Here is a 14,083-nt window from a genome sequence, read left to right as displayed (position 1 = left end):
CTGCCTCAACCACTCCCTCTGGCAGGTTGTTCCAGATACTGACCACCCTCTGGGTGAAAAAGTTACCCCTCGGGTTCCTATTAAATCCCTCCCCTCTGACCTTAAACCTGTGCCCTCCAGTCCTTGATTCCCCAACCCTGGGGAAAAGACTGTGTGCATTCACCCTGTCTCTGTTGTGCAGTAACAGGAGTTTGGGGAGTGGGGCAGGGGGGGTGGGGAGGGTGGAGGGAATGGGATATCATGGCTTCCTCTCTCTGGTCTCAGACTTCATTTGTTTCTAATTCTGGATTTCCTCTCTCAACTCGTGCATTGCAGATTTTAAGCAGTCCCCTTGTCACAGCCTATTCGGGGCTGGTTCCCTGGAACTCTCCATCAAATTCAGTGCATGTAGCCTTGAGTCTTTGCTGGTTGAGAGTTAATGGCCTGTGAAATCTCTCTTGCTCACTTCCCTGGATCTCCCTCCCATTCCCCTGCACACTACATCCATTCCATCTGCTACCAGTTCCCTATGAATACTTAAACAGCAGCTCATTTGTGAAACTCTCATTTTATTCTTAATTTTGATTGTCTCTGTTAACTCTCCCCATCTCTGCCTCCGTCCCAAACATTGTACAATCAACACCTGACCCCATCTGTCTCCCTCCCCGTCTCTCCCTGTATCATCCTCCATTTCACCAGGTCAACAGCACTTCTGTCATTTATTTTAGTTGATACATTGAGCTGAACGATTTCAATATTGTAGACACATACTTGCAAGCACTCCATGTCAATGTCACACACTCCCAGGGCATGGGGTCAGACACAGAGTGAAGCTCCCTCTACACTGTCCCATCACACACTCCCGGGGTCAGACACAGAGTGAAGCTCCCTCTGCACTGTCCCATCACACACTCCCGGGGTCAGACACAGAGTGAAGCTCCCTCTGCACTGTCCAATCACACACTCCCGGGGTCAGACACAGAGTGAAGCTCCCTCTGCACTGTCCCATCACACACTCCCGGGGTCAGACACAGAGTGAAGCTCCCTCTGCACTGTCCCATCACACACTCCCGGGGTCAGACACACAGTGAAGCTCCCTCTGCACTGTCCAATCACACACTCCCAGAGCTGGACACACACCTCCAGCTGTGCCTGAGCCAATGTTTACAAAGGTTCACTGTGACCACCTGGCTCCTGTCCCCTGTGCCTCTGTTTCTAAATCCTGGGATCCCGGGGGCTTTTCACCCACTGCCCCCACCTGCCCCGTCACTTTCAATGATCTCTGCACCCACCTCCCACCCCCCCCCCCCCCCCCCCCCCAGATCTCTCTGTTCCTGGACCCTGTCAGAGTTGTGCGCTCGGGTTTACATCGTCTCTTCGCGTTCTTCCTACCGAACTGTAACACCCCACATTTCTCTGCACTAAACTGCATCTGCCACCTCTGTGCCCATTCCCCGGCCCGTCCACATCTCCCTGACAACTGTCACTGTCCCCCCACAGCTCACTGCAGCTCCAGGTTCTGTGTCACCTGCCGATTGGGTAATTGTGTCCTGTACTCCAGTCCCTGTCTTCAATGTGCACTGGGAAAAGCACCGACCCTGGGCTCTCCAGTGTACTCTGCCTTCATCCACTGGTCAGAGCTGACAGTGTTCATGCGATCTGTCCATGCCAGTGGAGTTCGAGGGCTTCCTAGCTGGACTGCTGAGGGATTGGAGGGTAATGAGGGGCTCTGCTCACTCCCCACAGGGTGTCTGATAACGTAGTAGGGAGCCTCTCCACACGTTTCACAGTCCTCAGGGAAGAAAGATGTGCAGATCTTCCTGCTGAAAACCCACACGCTGCAACAGACAAACCCACCTGGCTCCCGGATGGTGAGGGGGGAGGCAGGGGGAGTCCACATGGGTCACCTCAGTCCCATTTTCAGTGGGGTGGCTGTCTTGTCGGGCCCAGCCTTTCAGCTGTAGATCTCCAGGGTTGTTAGCTCCACCTCACTGTGCACTGGACGGTGGGCTGGTACACCGCGTGAATGTCTACCCCGCTTCTGTCTGTTGTGATATAAGCACACTCCCTTCCAGGGGTGTCCGCTCTCCTCAGCTCCATCAAAGGCAGTGAGTGTGTCATCCCTGGGGTGACTACAACTGTCCCCTTGAAGAGTGGCATCACTCCCACCGCCAGAGGAGAGGTTGGCTCCTTTCCCTTGGTGGACAACCTGACGAAATCCCCATCCTTCCCCTGGAGGCCTGGAGGAGGGGCTCTTGAATCAATCCTCAGTACATCTCGTGTCCCGGCAACCTCCATGCAGCCGGTGCTGCTCAGACCACCTCCCGGTGTAGTCGAGCTCATCCCACCGTGCACACTGGTGGGGTCCACATACTGGTGCTTTAACAGGCAGCTGCTGGAGGACGTGACTCCGGAGCTGGTTATAGGATGCAGGAGGGCTCCCCCACTCCCACCCCCACCCCTGAGGCTCTGGTTGGATGTGGGCGAGACTCACATTCATCTCTTCTGTCAGCAGTGAGTGAAGGGGCTGACCGCGATGAGAGGGAGGTGCTCCTTGTGGAGTCTCGTCTTGGTCGAGCCATCGAGGACCCGGTCCTGGTGCAGACATACAAGGAAAAGAAGGGTGTGCTGAGGGACCTGCAGCTCGAGAGGTCCCGGGGCGCGTACGAGAGTTCACGGGTCCAGATGCTGCACAACTTGGACCACGACCCACCCTTCTCCTTCTCGCTGGAGAAATGGTGGGTGTCCGTAAGTGATGTGGAGCAACTGGACGACAACGGCTCCTCGGTCACGGATCTGGAGGGAGTCAGAGGGACGGTTCACTCCTTCTATGGGCCTTTGTTCTCGCCGGAGCCATCCAGTGAGAAGGCATAGAACACAGAACATAGAACAGTGCAGCACAGAACAGGCCCTTCGGCCCACAATGTTGTGCTGACATAGCTATTCCCTCCTACCTACAGAATGCCCATATCCCTCTATTTTCCTCTCATTCATGTGCCCATCCAAGCCCCTCTTAAAAGCCCCCAATGAATTTGTTCCGACCACACTATCAGGCAACGCATTCCAGGCACCCACCACTCTCTCAGTAAAAAATGTACCCCTCACGTCTGTTCTGAACCTACCCCCTCGCACTTTAAATGCATGCCCTCTGGTATTGGATCGCTCAATCATGGGAAAAAGATATTTCTTGTCCACCCTATCTATGCCCCTCATCATTTTATACACCTCCAACAGATCACCCCTCAGCCTCCGCCGCTCCAGAGAAAAGAGCCGAAGTCTGTCCAGCCTCTCCTGATAGCACATGCCCTCTAATCCAGGCAGCATCCTAGTAAACCTTCTCTGCACCCTCTCTAAAGCCTCGACATCCTTCCTGTAGTGAGGTGACCAGAACTGCACGCAATACTCTAAATGCGGCCTAACCAGAGTTCTATGGAGATGCATCATAACTTCTCGACTCCTATACTCAATACCTCAATAATAAGTGCAAGCATTCCACAAGCCTTCTTTACCATCCTGTCTACCTGTGTAGCCACTTTCATTGGGTCACGGATTTGCAGCCCAAGGTCTCTCTGCACAAGACGAGCGGAGGATCTTGTGGCAGGACCTGCTGGTGGGTCAGCCAGAGAGCACTGAGCAGCTGGGCACTCTGCAGGAGTTGGTGGAGCAGATGGGTGCCCTTCAGCAGCTGTGGAGGGGCAGGTCCGCGGGGCTGGACAGGTTGGACCTCAGGGTGCTCCGGGATGTCCTAGGAAGTGACCATATGTGTGTCCCGAGGAGAGTTGCTGAGCAGGGAGATGCCCCTCTGGTGGAGCAGGGCAGTTATCGTCCTGCTCCCTCCTCACCGTGGACCCCAAGGCGTCTCCTCCCCCGAGCACTGACTCGCTCACACGAGCCAGCCCATGTTCCCCTGTCAATGGCTGATGGAATTCTGCTGAAGTTGATCTCTGACCTTTTAACACATGTCTGGAGGCAGCTAAAGTAGTTTTCAGTTCAGTTCATATTCAGCCTCTTTGCCTTTCTTAATATTTTAAATCACTTCTGTTTTTCGTTATTCTATTTTTAATACAAAACTGGGTGTTGGATATTAACTTTGTCTGCAGTACTGAGAGGTAATCGATTTTCCCTCTGCAATATCTGAGTGTGAATATCCTATTCTCCTGCTCACTCTTTCCTGTTCACAGGCACCGCGCTGACTCCCAATAACCCATCGCACCCTGATTCCATTAGGTGTGAGATCCAGGCAGCAACAATATCACAGAGAATGATTTCAGCATTGACTGACAGAATCCAATCAGGCGCTGGGAGAAGAGCCGCTGGTGAGACCGCGAGACAGAGAGAGCTAGGTGCAGACCACGAGACAAGACACTGGGCACCGGGGGGGCAGGGAGGTGGTGGTGGTGGGGGAACACAAAGTGAGGGAAAGACTGAGATACTGAGAGATCTCCACACTGTGAGAGGGGCAGTACTAAGGGAGGGTCACACTGTGGGAGGGGTGGTACTGAGGGGGGGTCACTGTGGGAGGGGAAGTACTGAGGGAGGGTCACACTGTAGGAGGGGTTGGACTAATGGGCTGTGGGGTGGTGAAATTAAGTTAAGCTTATAGTCATGTGCATGTACAGTGAGGTACAGGTTCACTGCGGCATCACAGACACTGGCCCCAGCGAACAGCTGGCGGGGCACGGGTTGAGCCGTGGGCTGGGGCTGTGGACAGAGGACAGACCACAGGACGGTGAGGGGTGACTGGAGCTGGATCTGAGTTATACTGCCGAGTACTGTGGTGGGCAGAATGTGGAGAGGGCTGACAGAGGGAGCCCCCCCCACCCCCCCACCTGTACAGAGGGGGGCTGACAACTGGAGAGGGTGGGCTCCTGTCCATATCCTCACTAAAGGCAGCAGGAAGTACGAACGTTGTCGCTAAACCTCCCCCTGAGGTCCTGGCCGGTGGATTGGACGATGTCCCGCCCCACCTCATGCAAGGTGTCCTGTCTTGGGGAGGGTGGGCGAGGGGGATTGGTCACCAGAATGGTCCCGGGGTGAGTGACCCCGTCCTGTGGGGAGACTGAGGAGGTCGTGGCTGGTCCAGTGGAGAGGGGTTGTAGGGGGTGGGGTGGTTAATGGGAGAGTATCCGGAGGGGTTGATGGAGGGACGGAGGGGGAACTGTTCCCGGGGCAGGAGGGTGGGGGAGCAGAGGACACAGATTGAAGGGGGGTGGGGGAGGAGAACCAGAGGGGAGAGGGGTGGGAGTCTCTCTGCAGTGAGTTGGTTGATGGGGAGAGCATTGCCTGAGGGGTGGTGGGAGCAGTTTGGACTATTGCTCAGTGTGCTGGGCGTCAGACCAAGTTCCTGGACTGACTGCCAGAGGCCCGACTATTGATCCAGAGCCCTCTCACCTTGGCAGCTGGGGAGTTTAAATTCATTTAATTAAATAGATCCAGAATAAAACATTGGTGTCAGTGTTGGGGAGAGGAAACTATCTGACGTACTTAGTCAGTGTGTGAGTGTGTTAGTCTGATGTATTGGAGGTGATACAGCCTGCACTAGTGAACACATTCAGAGCCTGAGATAACATATCAATCAACAATGTAAATGGAGCCAAGTGATTGTGTTACTGGACTGATGATCCGGAGACGAGATCAAATCCCAACAGGGCAGATGAGGAATTTAAATGCAGTTAATTAAATAATCTGGAATAAAAGGCTGCACATTGTGCTGTGTTACAAAACTGCTGGACTGTCTAAAATCACATCTGGATACAGATGTCTCCCAGGGGAGGAAACCTGTCGAACTCCCATCGGGCTGAGAGCCAGCAGCCCTGAAGCAGCAGCACACACAGGTCAAGTCAGGGTATTCACGGATGGACAGGCACTGACTGAATGTATCCGGAGGGTACAGGCACACTGAATGTATCAGGAGGGTACAGGCACACTGAATGTATCCGGAGGGTACAGGCACACTGAATATATCAGGGGGTACAGGCGCACTGAGTGTATCAGGAGGGTACAGGCACACTGAATGTATCCGGGGGTACAGGCACTGACTGAATGTATCCGGAGGGTACAGGCACACTGAATGTATCAGGAGGGTACAGGCACACTGAATGTATCCGGAGGGTACAGGCACACTGAATATATCAGGGGGTACAGGCGCACTGAGTGTATCAGGAGGGTACAGGCACACTGAATGTATCCGGGGGTACAGGCACTGACTGAATGTATCAGGAGGGTACAGGCACACTGAATGTATCAGGGGGTACAGGCGCACTGAGTGTATCAGGAGGGTACAGGCACACTGAATGTATCAGGAGGTACAGGCGCAATGACTGAATGTATCAGGGGGATCAGATGCACATATGGGGGTAGGATTCGGAAGGAGGTTGTGCTGAGTGATTACGAGCAGCTTGGGGCAAAACCGAAGATCAGAAGCACAAAGATGACAGTGTCCAGATAATTCCCCAAACCACGTGTGAGCTGGCAAGGGCTAAACCGGATTGGTGAGATAAATGTGAGGCTCAGAGCCATGGACCACTGGCCCCACTACTGTGGAAACACAGAGCTGTTCCACTGGGATGGGCTTCACCTGATCTGTGCTGGGACTGGTGTCCTGGGCAGCCACATGATGTGTGGTAGGCAGGGTTTACTGAATGGGCTGGAAGCAGCTCGGAGTCGGGAGGAGATGTCAGAGGTCTGGAGCAGGGTGGTGAGGGGAATATCGGAAAGCAGAGTATGACAGATTGAGGCAGAAAATCCAGAGGCAGCAAAAGCTCAAAACATATCAAAGCTTAACGTCTTTATTCGACTGCTCATCGCACCTAGAACAAGGTAGATGAGTGGACAGCATGGATGACAATAAGTGAATGGGTGCTCAGTATTCCCAGTTATACCATGTTGTTAATCCAGGAAGGTACCTGAGTGGTGACGTGAGGGGGGGTGGATAGGGATGTGGGATCATCTGGGCTGAGAGGACAAACACAGGGGTGGGAGTGGTCTGTAGACCCCAAAATGTGAGCTCCATCACAGAGGACACTGCAGTTATCCCTCAGGTAACAGATGGGCTAATTTCAGACAGGAAGCAACTTTTAAAACCTCAATCACAAGGGATCAGTATCAGAGAAACTTATAGTGCTAAAGGCAGGCAAATCACCAGGACCCAACGGACTGGACCCAGGAGGTTTAAAAGAAGTGAATGGGGGATAATGGACACACTGGTTTAAATTTTTCAAACCACACCAAACTTCGGGAGTGAACTAGAAGACTGGAAAACAGCCAACGTGACTCCTTTGTTCAAAAGGGAGGAAGTCAGGAGGAGGGGAGCTACAGGGCAGTTAGTTTAGCAGCTACTGTGGGCCGGTGCTGGAGTCAGGAATCAAAGAGTGAGCTGAATATAATCAAACCTGGTCAACAGGGCTAGATGAAAGGTAAATCACATTTGACAAATTTTCTCAAATCCTTTGAGGATGGGAGGGAGCGTTTATAGAGGAGAACCTGTCGATGTAGTGTATTTAGATTTCCAAAAGGCATTTGACGAGGTGCCACATTGGAGACTGGTGCATAAGTTAAGAGCCCAAAGTATTGGGGGAAGTGTGTTCAAATGGATTGAAAAGTGACCGTCTCATAGAAAACAGGGAGTTGGAATAAATGGCCCTCTGCAGGAGGGAGGGCCCCAGGGGTCGGTTCTTGGCTGCGCTTGTTCACGTTATTGACCTGGAGCAGGGAACGAAAGGTCAGGGTCCCAGATTTGCTGATGGTGGAAGGGAGTGAAGGGAGTGTTGTGATAGGGACAGTGTGATTCTGCAACGGGACAGTGGGTGAGGCTGTGGAGCTGGATCACCACGGTACTGAAAGAGGAGGCAGAGAGAGTTTAGAAAGATTAAGAATTGTGGGCGGTGGGGAACTGGCAAAGGAGAGATGAGGCCTAGGACATCAGCCATGTTCATACTGAACGGTGGGACAGACTTGAGGGGCCGAGTGGCCTCCTCCTGCTCCTGTTGCCTTTTGTTGTTGTAAATATATCCGGCAGATACAGTCAAAGTTTGAATGTGGTACAGGCACAGGTCTGAATATGTCAGGGAGATGCAGCCGTGTGGGATTCAGTGATTCAGTCACGCTGGGAGTGTGTGTATCACACTGAGAGTGTGTGTATCACACTGAGAGTGTGTGTATCACACTGAGAGTGTGTGCATCACGCTGAGAGTGTGTGTATCACGCTGAGAGTGTGTGCATCACACTGAGAGTGTGTGCATCACACTGAGAGTGTGTGTATCACGCTGAGAGTGTGTGCATCACACTGAGAGTGTGTGCATCACACTGAGAGTGTGTGTATCACGCTGAGAGTGTGTGTATCACGCTGGGAGTGTGTGCATCACGCTGAGAGTGTGTGTATCACACTGAGAGTGTGTGCATCACGCTGGGAGTGTGTGCATCACGCTGAGAGTGTGTGCATCACACTGAGAGTGTGTGTATCACGCTGGGAGTGTGTGCATCACGCTGAGAGTGTGTGCATCACACTGAGAGTGTGTGTATCACACTGAGAGTGTGTGCATCACGCTGGGAGTGTGTGCATCACGCTGAGAGTGTGTGCATCACACTGAGAGTGTGTGTATCACACTGAGAGTGTGTGCATCACGCTGAGAGTGTGTGTATCACGCTGAGAGTGTGTGTATCACGCTGAGAGTGTGTGTATCACACTGAGAGTGTGTGCATCACGCTGAGAGTGTGTGTATCACGCTGAGAGTGTGTGCATCACGCTGAGAGTGTGTGTATCACGCTGGGAGTGTGTGTATCACGCTGAGAGTGTGTGCATCACACTGAGAGTGTGTGCATCACGCTGAGAGTGTGTGCATCACGCTGAGAGTGTGTGCATCACACTGAGAGTACGCGTATCACACTGAGAGTGTGTGCATCACACTGAGAGTACGCGTATCACACTGAGAGTGTGTGCATCACGCTGAGAGTGTGTGCATCACGCTGAGAGTGTGTGTATCACGCTGGGAGTGCGTGTATCACACTGAGAGTACGCGTATCACACTGAGAGTGAGTGTATCACATTGGGAGTGCGTGTACTGTGCTGGGAGAGCGTGTATCACACTAGGAGTGCGTGTATCACCCTCAGACCACATTTCCCACAGGACAGACCCCCCCTTGTCCTCCTCCTCTCCCTTGCCCCCCTCCCCCTCCTCCTCCCCCACACATACCTGTTCTAATTCATTGCCACTCCCATCACCAAGTCCCCACCATCTATACCCTGGGAATCTCCACAGACCAGAAACTCAGCTGGAGCAGACACACAAAGCCCATGGCTACCAGGGCAGGTCAGAGGGTGGGGATCCTGTGGGGAGTGACTCACCAGCTGACACCTTGAGGCCTCTCCACCAGCTACAGGTCAGAGTGTGACGGGACACTCCCCACCTCCCTGGGTGCATGCTGCTCCAACATTGAAGCTAAGCACCATCCAGGACAAAACAGCCACTTGATCGGCAGCCCACCCACCCCCGAACACCCCTCCCTCCAGCACCGGCACACAGTGGCTGCAGTGTGCACTGTCTACACAACGCACCGCAGTTACTCACCCAGGCTACTCCGACAGCACCTCCCAAACCCACCCCCCCTCCCACCAAGGACAAGGGCAGCAGGTGCAGGGAAACGCCACCTGTACCTTTCTCTCCGACCTACATATATCACTGTTCCTTCACCATCACTGGGTCTAAATCTGGGAACTCCCTCCCAAACAGCATTCGGAGTATCTTCCCCAGTAGGACGGCAGTGAGTGCAGCTCATCCCATCTTCTCAAGTGTGTCAACAGATCAATGCAAACCAATACACTCACACTGGGACTGAATATATCAGTGATACAGTCACGCTGAGACTGAATATATTGATGATACAGTCACACTGAGACTGAAGATATCAGCAATACAGTCACACGGAGACTGAATATATTGGTGATGCAGTCAATCTATACCTTAGACATCAGACTGATACGTTCATGCACTGCACTTTCTCTGTAGCTGTGACACTTTACTCTGTATGGTTATTGTTTTTACCTGTACTACATCAATGCACTCTGTACTAACCCAATGTAACTGCACTGTGTAATGAATTGACCTGTACAGTCGGTTTTAAGACAAGTTTTTCACTGGACCTCAGTACAAGTGACAATAATAAACCAATACCAAAAGGTGCAGTTACACCGAAGAAATGCAGTGAACCATTGTGACGTACTGTACCTACAGTCACACAGCCATGTTGTACATACTATACTGATACAATTACACACAGAGGGAATATATCGGACTGTTACAGTCACACAGAGACTGATACAGCCACAGAGACAATATATCCGATGGATATAGTCACTCAGAGAGCAGATATAAAAGACTGATACAGTCAGAGTGAATATTTAAAGAAGAATGCAGACTGTAAATATCACACTGATACAGGCACACAGGAACTGAATATAATGGATGGACAGTTGCTGAAAGACAATATATCTCAAACTGAGACAGTGTACAGCAACGGGATGAATTACATTAATGCGGTCACACAGACACAAAGTGCTTCAGACTGAGAATTCACAATATATCCGGCTGATTCACTTTGAGTGAGTACATCATATGATACAGTCGGTAGTTTTTGCAGTTCACCAGGTTTCCTCTCTCTCTTTTGTGAGAGTGTTCCGGCTGTAAACACTATGATGTACAACAGTTGCACGGCAACAGACTGCCTGTTGTTGTGGGGAAGAAGATGCACCTGGTCGCTCAGAAGCCAGATTCCCAGCAACCTCTGTCTCGTTGTACTGCTCTCTCAGTCCTAGGGCGAGCACCAGGCCATTCTGCTTCCCCTGATGCTAGCCCTTCACCCCAGGTCAGGCGAGGAGTCACCTTCCCTCCCTACACACCCCCCCCACTGCACTGCAGGACACACCACTTGGACAAGCTGGCCTATGAGGTGTGATTGCTGTGCCCTCCAGGAGTTTAAAGACTGCCTGTGTTTGAGGATTACATCGTGGGCAGCTCAGCTCCCGTTATCAGAAGCAATCTACTGGGAACTCGTTGAAGCTTTAACGGTTTGGCTGGGGAGCAGTGGGTGGGAAATCCTTCCTGCCCCCGTTCCCGGTCTGGGTACTCACTGCAGGTGAGTCCGGCTGTGCCCACAGGGAGGGGGTTTTCACCGAGCAACCTGCTCCCACGGCCATTGCAGTAAGACACAAGGGTTAATTTAAAGCCAGACCTACCACCGAGAAGTTGTGAGGGGAGCAGTGAGACCCACTGAAGTTACAGTTCTTCAGCATCTCTTCGATCTGGTGCCCGGTGCGGTTGAAGATGTCCATCATGTCAGGCTCAGGGTACTCCTGGATCACGGCCCTGTGTGCGTCCTTGCTCTTGGGGGGCAGCCCTGTCATGTTGGCCAGGTGGTAGATGTCGGCATCGGTCAGCGCGGTGTGGCGGAAGCGGTTCATGTTGCAGATGGTGACGGCAGGGAAGAGGATCTCCTGGCTCGACTCCTCGTCCAGCGCCGTGACGTGGTGGTAATGCAGGTAGAAGACGGTGCAGTTCACCACCTGGTAGAGGAAAAAGAGCAGGGAGGAGAGGAAGGCAAGAGCCCAGAGACTCTGCTTTACCCCACAGCCGCCCGCCACGAAGACATGGTTAATACCGTGCAGTGAGCAGGTATCGGCGAAGGTGATGAGGTCTGTGGCCGTGGAGTGGCAGGCTTCCTCGATCAAACTCTTCTTGTCACATTCCACTGTTCCTTTCTGCTTCTCTGCATCCTCCGAAAATGCAATTTTGCAAACGATTTCAATCGGCATCTGGGAGGTACGTGGGAGCGCCTTGTACTGGGTGACAGAGGCTTCGAGCAGCGGAATGGCTGGGTGATGGAACTTACCGAGAGGGAGAGAGAGAGAGAGAGAGAGAGGGAGAGAGAGGGAGGGAGGGAGAGAGAGGGAGGGAGGGAGACGGAGACAGGCAGGGAGGAAGAAAGAAATAAAGAAGGAGAGGAGGGAGAGAGAAAGAGAGAGACAGAAAGAGAGAGACAGAAAGAGAGAGAGAGAGAGAGAGATCAAGCCAGTGGGGGGTAGGGGAAGAGCTACAAATCAGCTCACAAACCACAGTTTCGAATTGCTGTTCTCCTCCCCACTGATGAGAGTGCTGTGTCCTGCTTATCAGCAGTAATACAGCTGTCACGGAACGCACTCTGTACACCAGCGTATAAAATGCAGCGTTTACACAGTGCTAATAGAACTCAGGGCTGCTTAATAATTCATGAGGGAGCCCATCATGATTACTCTGTTCCTTGGCTGTGATGCAACAACTTCAAACCCACTTGTTGGAGGGAGCTTTCTCTCCCACTGACACCCCAAAACTGCCAGTGGCTCAGGTCGCCTGTTCTCACCCATTCCCATCACTCGGGCTCTGGGATGGGGAGGCGAGGGGTGAGGGCAGGGGTGGGGGTAGAGGGACAAGGGGTCAGGGCAGGGACGGGGCAGTTCCTGTGGTTGTGGGGTTCTTGGACAATCTCTCCCTCCCCCCTCTCTCCCCATCACCCCTCCCTCTCTCCCCACCTCTCCCACCCCACGGATGATTATGGCTGTATCGGAGGGTGAGGAGGGACCGACTCCATCTCCATCGCTTGGGGAGACGGAGGTGACGGGCGACTGGTCTGATGTTCCACGTGTCTGTGTAAAGTTCACACACAAACACCCGACACCCCCACCCCCCCCACCAGGAACCCCCACACCCCACCCGGGGCCCACACCCCCCCCCAGCAGGGACCCCCACCCAACACAACCACCCCAGACCCGGCACCACCACCCTCCAACCCAACACCCCCACCCCCAACACAAGAAACCCCCACCACACCCACCAAGACACCACCCCCCCCACCGGACACCCCCACCCCCACCTCCGGACACCCCCACCCCCCCATCCCTACACCTGACACCCCCACCCCCCACCCTCACCAGCTCGAGCAGTGACACAAGAACATCCAAAGTCAGCAGGAATTGTGTGGGTCACACACCAGACACAGTCGAGGTTCCCGTTCCCTCCGCAAGACCCCCTCCCCACAGGCCAGGGGGGTGAGGGTCCAGCGGGGAGGTGGGGCGTGGGTGTCAGGGGTTGTCACAGGGAGGGTCACAGCGAGGGTCCTCCGTTGCCCATGCAGACACGAGTGACAGTGTTACCTCTGAGTCCCTCACTCCCCCTTCACTCACCCTGACCCCCACACACTGACCCCCACACACTGACCCCACACACTGACCCACACACACTGACCCACACACACTGACCCCCACACTCTGACCCACACACACTGACCCCCACACTGACCCACACACACTGACCCTCACACTCTGACCCACACACACTGACCCCCACACTGACCCACACACACTAACACCCACACCCTGACCCCCACACTCTGACCGCCACACACTGACCCCCACACACTGACCCACACACACACTGACCCCCACACTCTGACCCACACACACTGACCCCGACATACTGACCCCCACACTGACCCCCACACACTGACCCCCACACTCTGACCCACACACACTGACCCCCACACACTGACACACACGCACACTGACCCACACGCACACTGACCCCCACGTTGACCCACACACACACTGACTACACACACTGACCCACACACTGACCACACACACACACTAACCCACATACTGACCCACATACACTGATCCCCACACACACTGACCCACACAGACTGACCATACATACACACTGACCCACACACTGACCCACACACCCACTGACCTATACACTGACCCACACACTGACCCACACACCCACTGGCCCATACACTGACCCACATACACTGACCGACACAATGACCCACACACACACTGACTGACACACTGACCCACACACCCACTGACCCATACACTGACCCACATATACTGACCCACACAATGACCCACACACACACTGATCCAAATACACTGACCCACACACACGGACCACACACACACACACACACACACACACACACTGACCACACACACACTAACCCACACACTGACCCACACATACTGACCCACACACACTGACCACACACACACACACTGACCCACACATACAAT

At 53.5% G+C, this 14,083-nt stretch overlaps 1 protein-coding gene across 1 annotated transcript in view; it reads right to left on the bottom strand.

Moving 5' to 3' along the window:
• Positions 1-12,060, bottom strand: part of asic4a (acid-sensing (proton-gated) ion channel family member 4a) — an 82,477-nt gene extending 70,417 nt beyond the window's left edge. The window contains exon 1 of the mRNA XM_052025952.1: positions 11,210-12,060. Coding sequence (XP_051881912.1) covers positions 11,210-11,785 — 576 coding nt within the window. The 5' untranslated portion in view covers positions 11,786-12,060. The remainder of the gene's footprint in view (positions 1-11,209) is intronic.
• Between the last annotated feature and the right edge of the window lie 2,023 nt (positions 12,061-14,083).

This window comes from Pristis pectinata, chromosome 1, assembly GCF_009764475.1.
Source record: "Pristis pectinata isolate sPriPec2 chromosome 1, sPriPec2.1.pri, whole genome shotgun sequence".
Classification (NCBI taxonomy): Eukaryota; Metazoa; Chordata; class Chondrichthyes; order Rhinopristiformes; family Pristidae; genus Pristis; species Pristis pectinata.
This window is presented reverse-complemented; position numbering and strand designations above follow the sequence as displayed.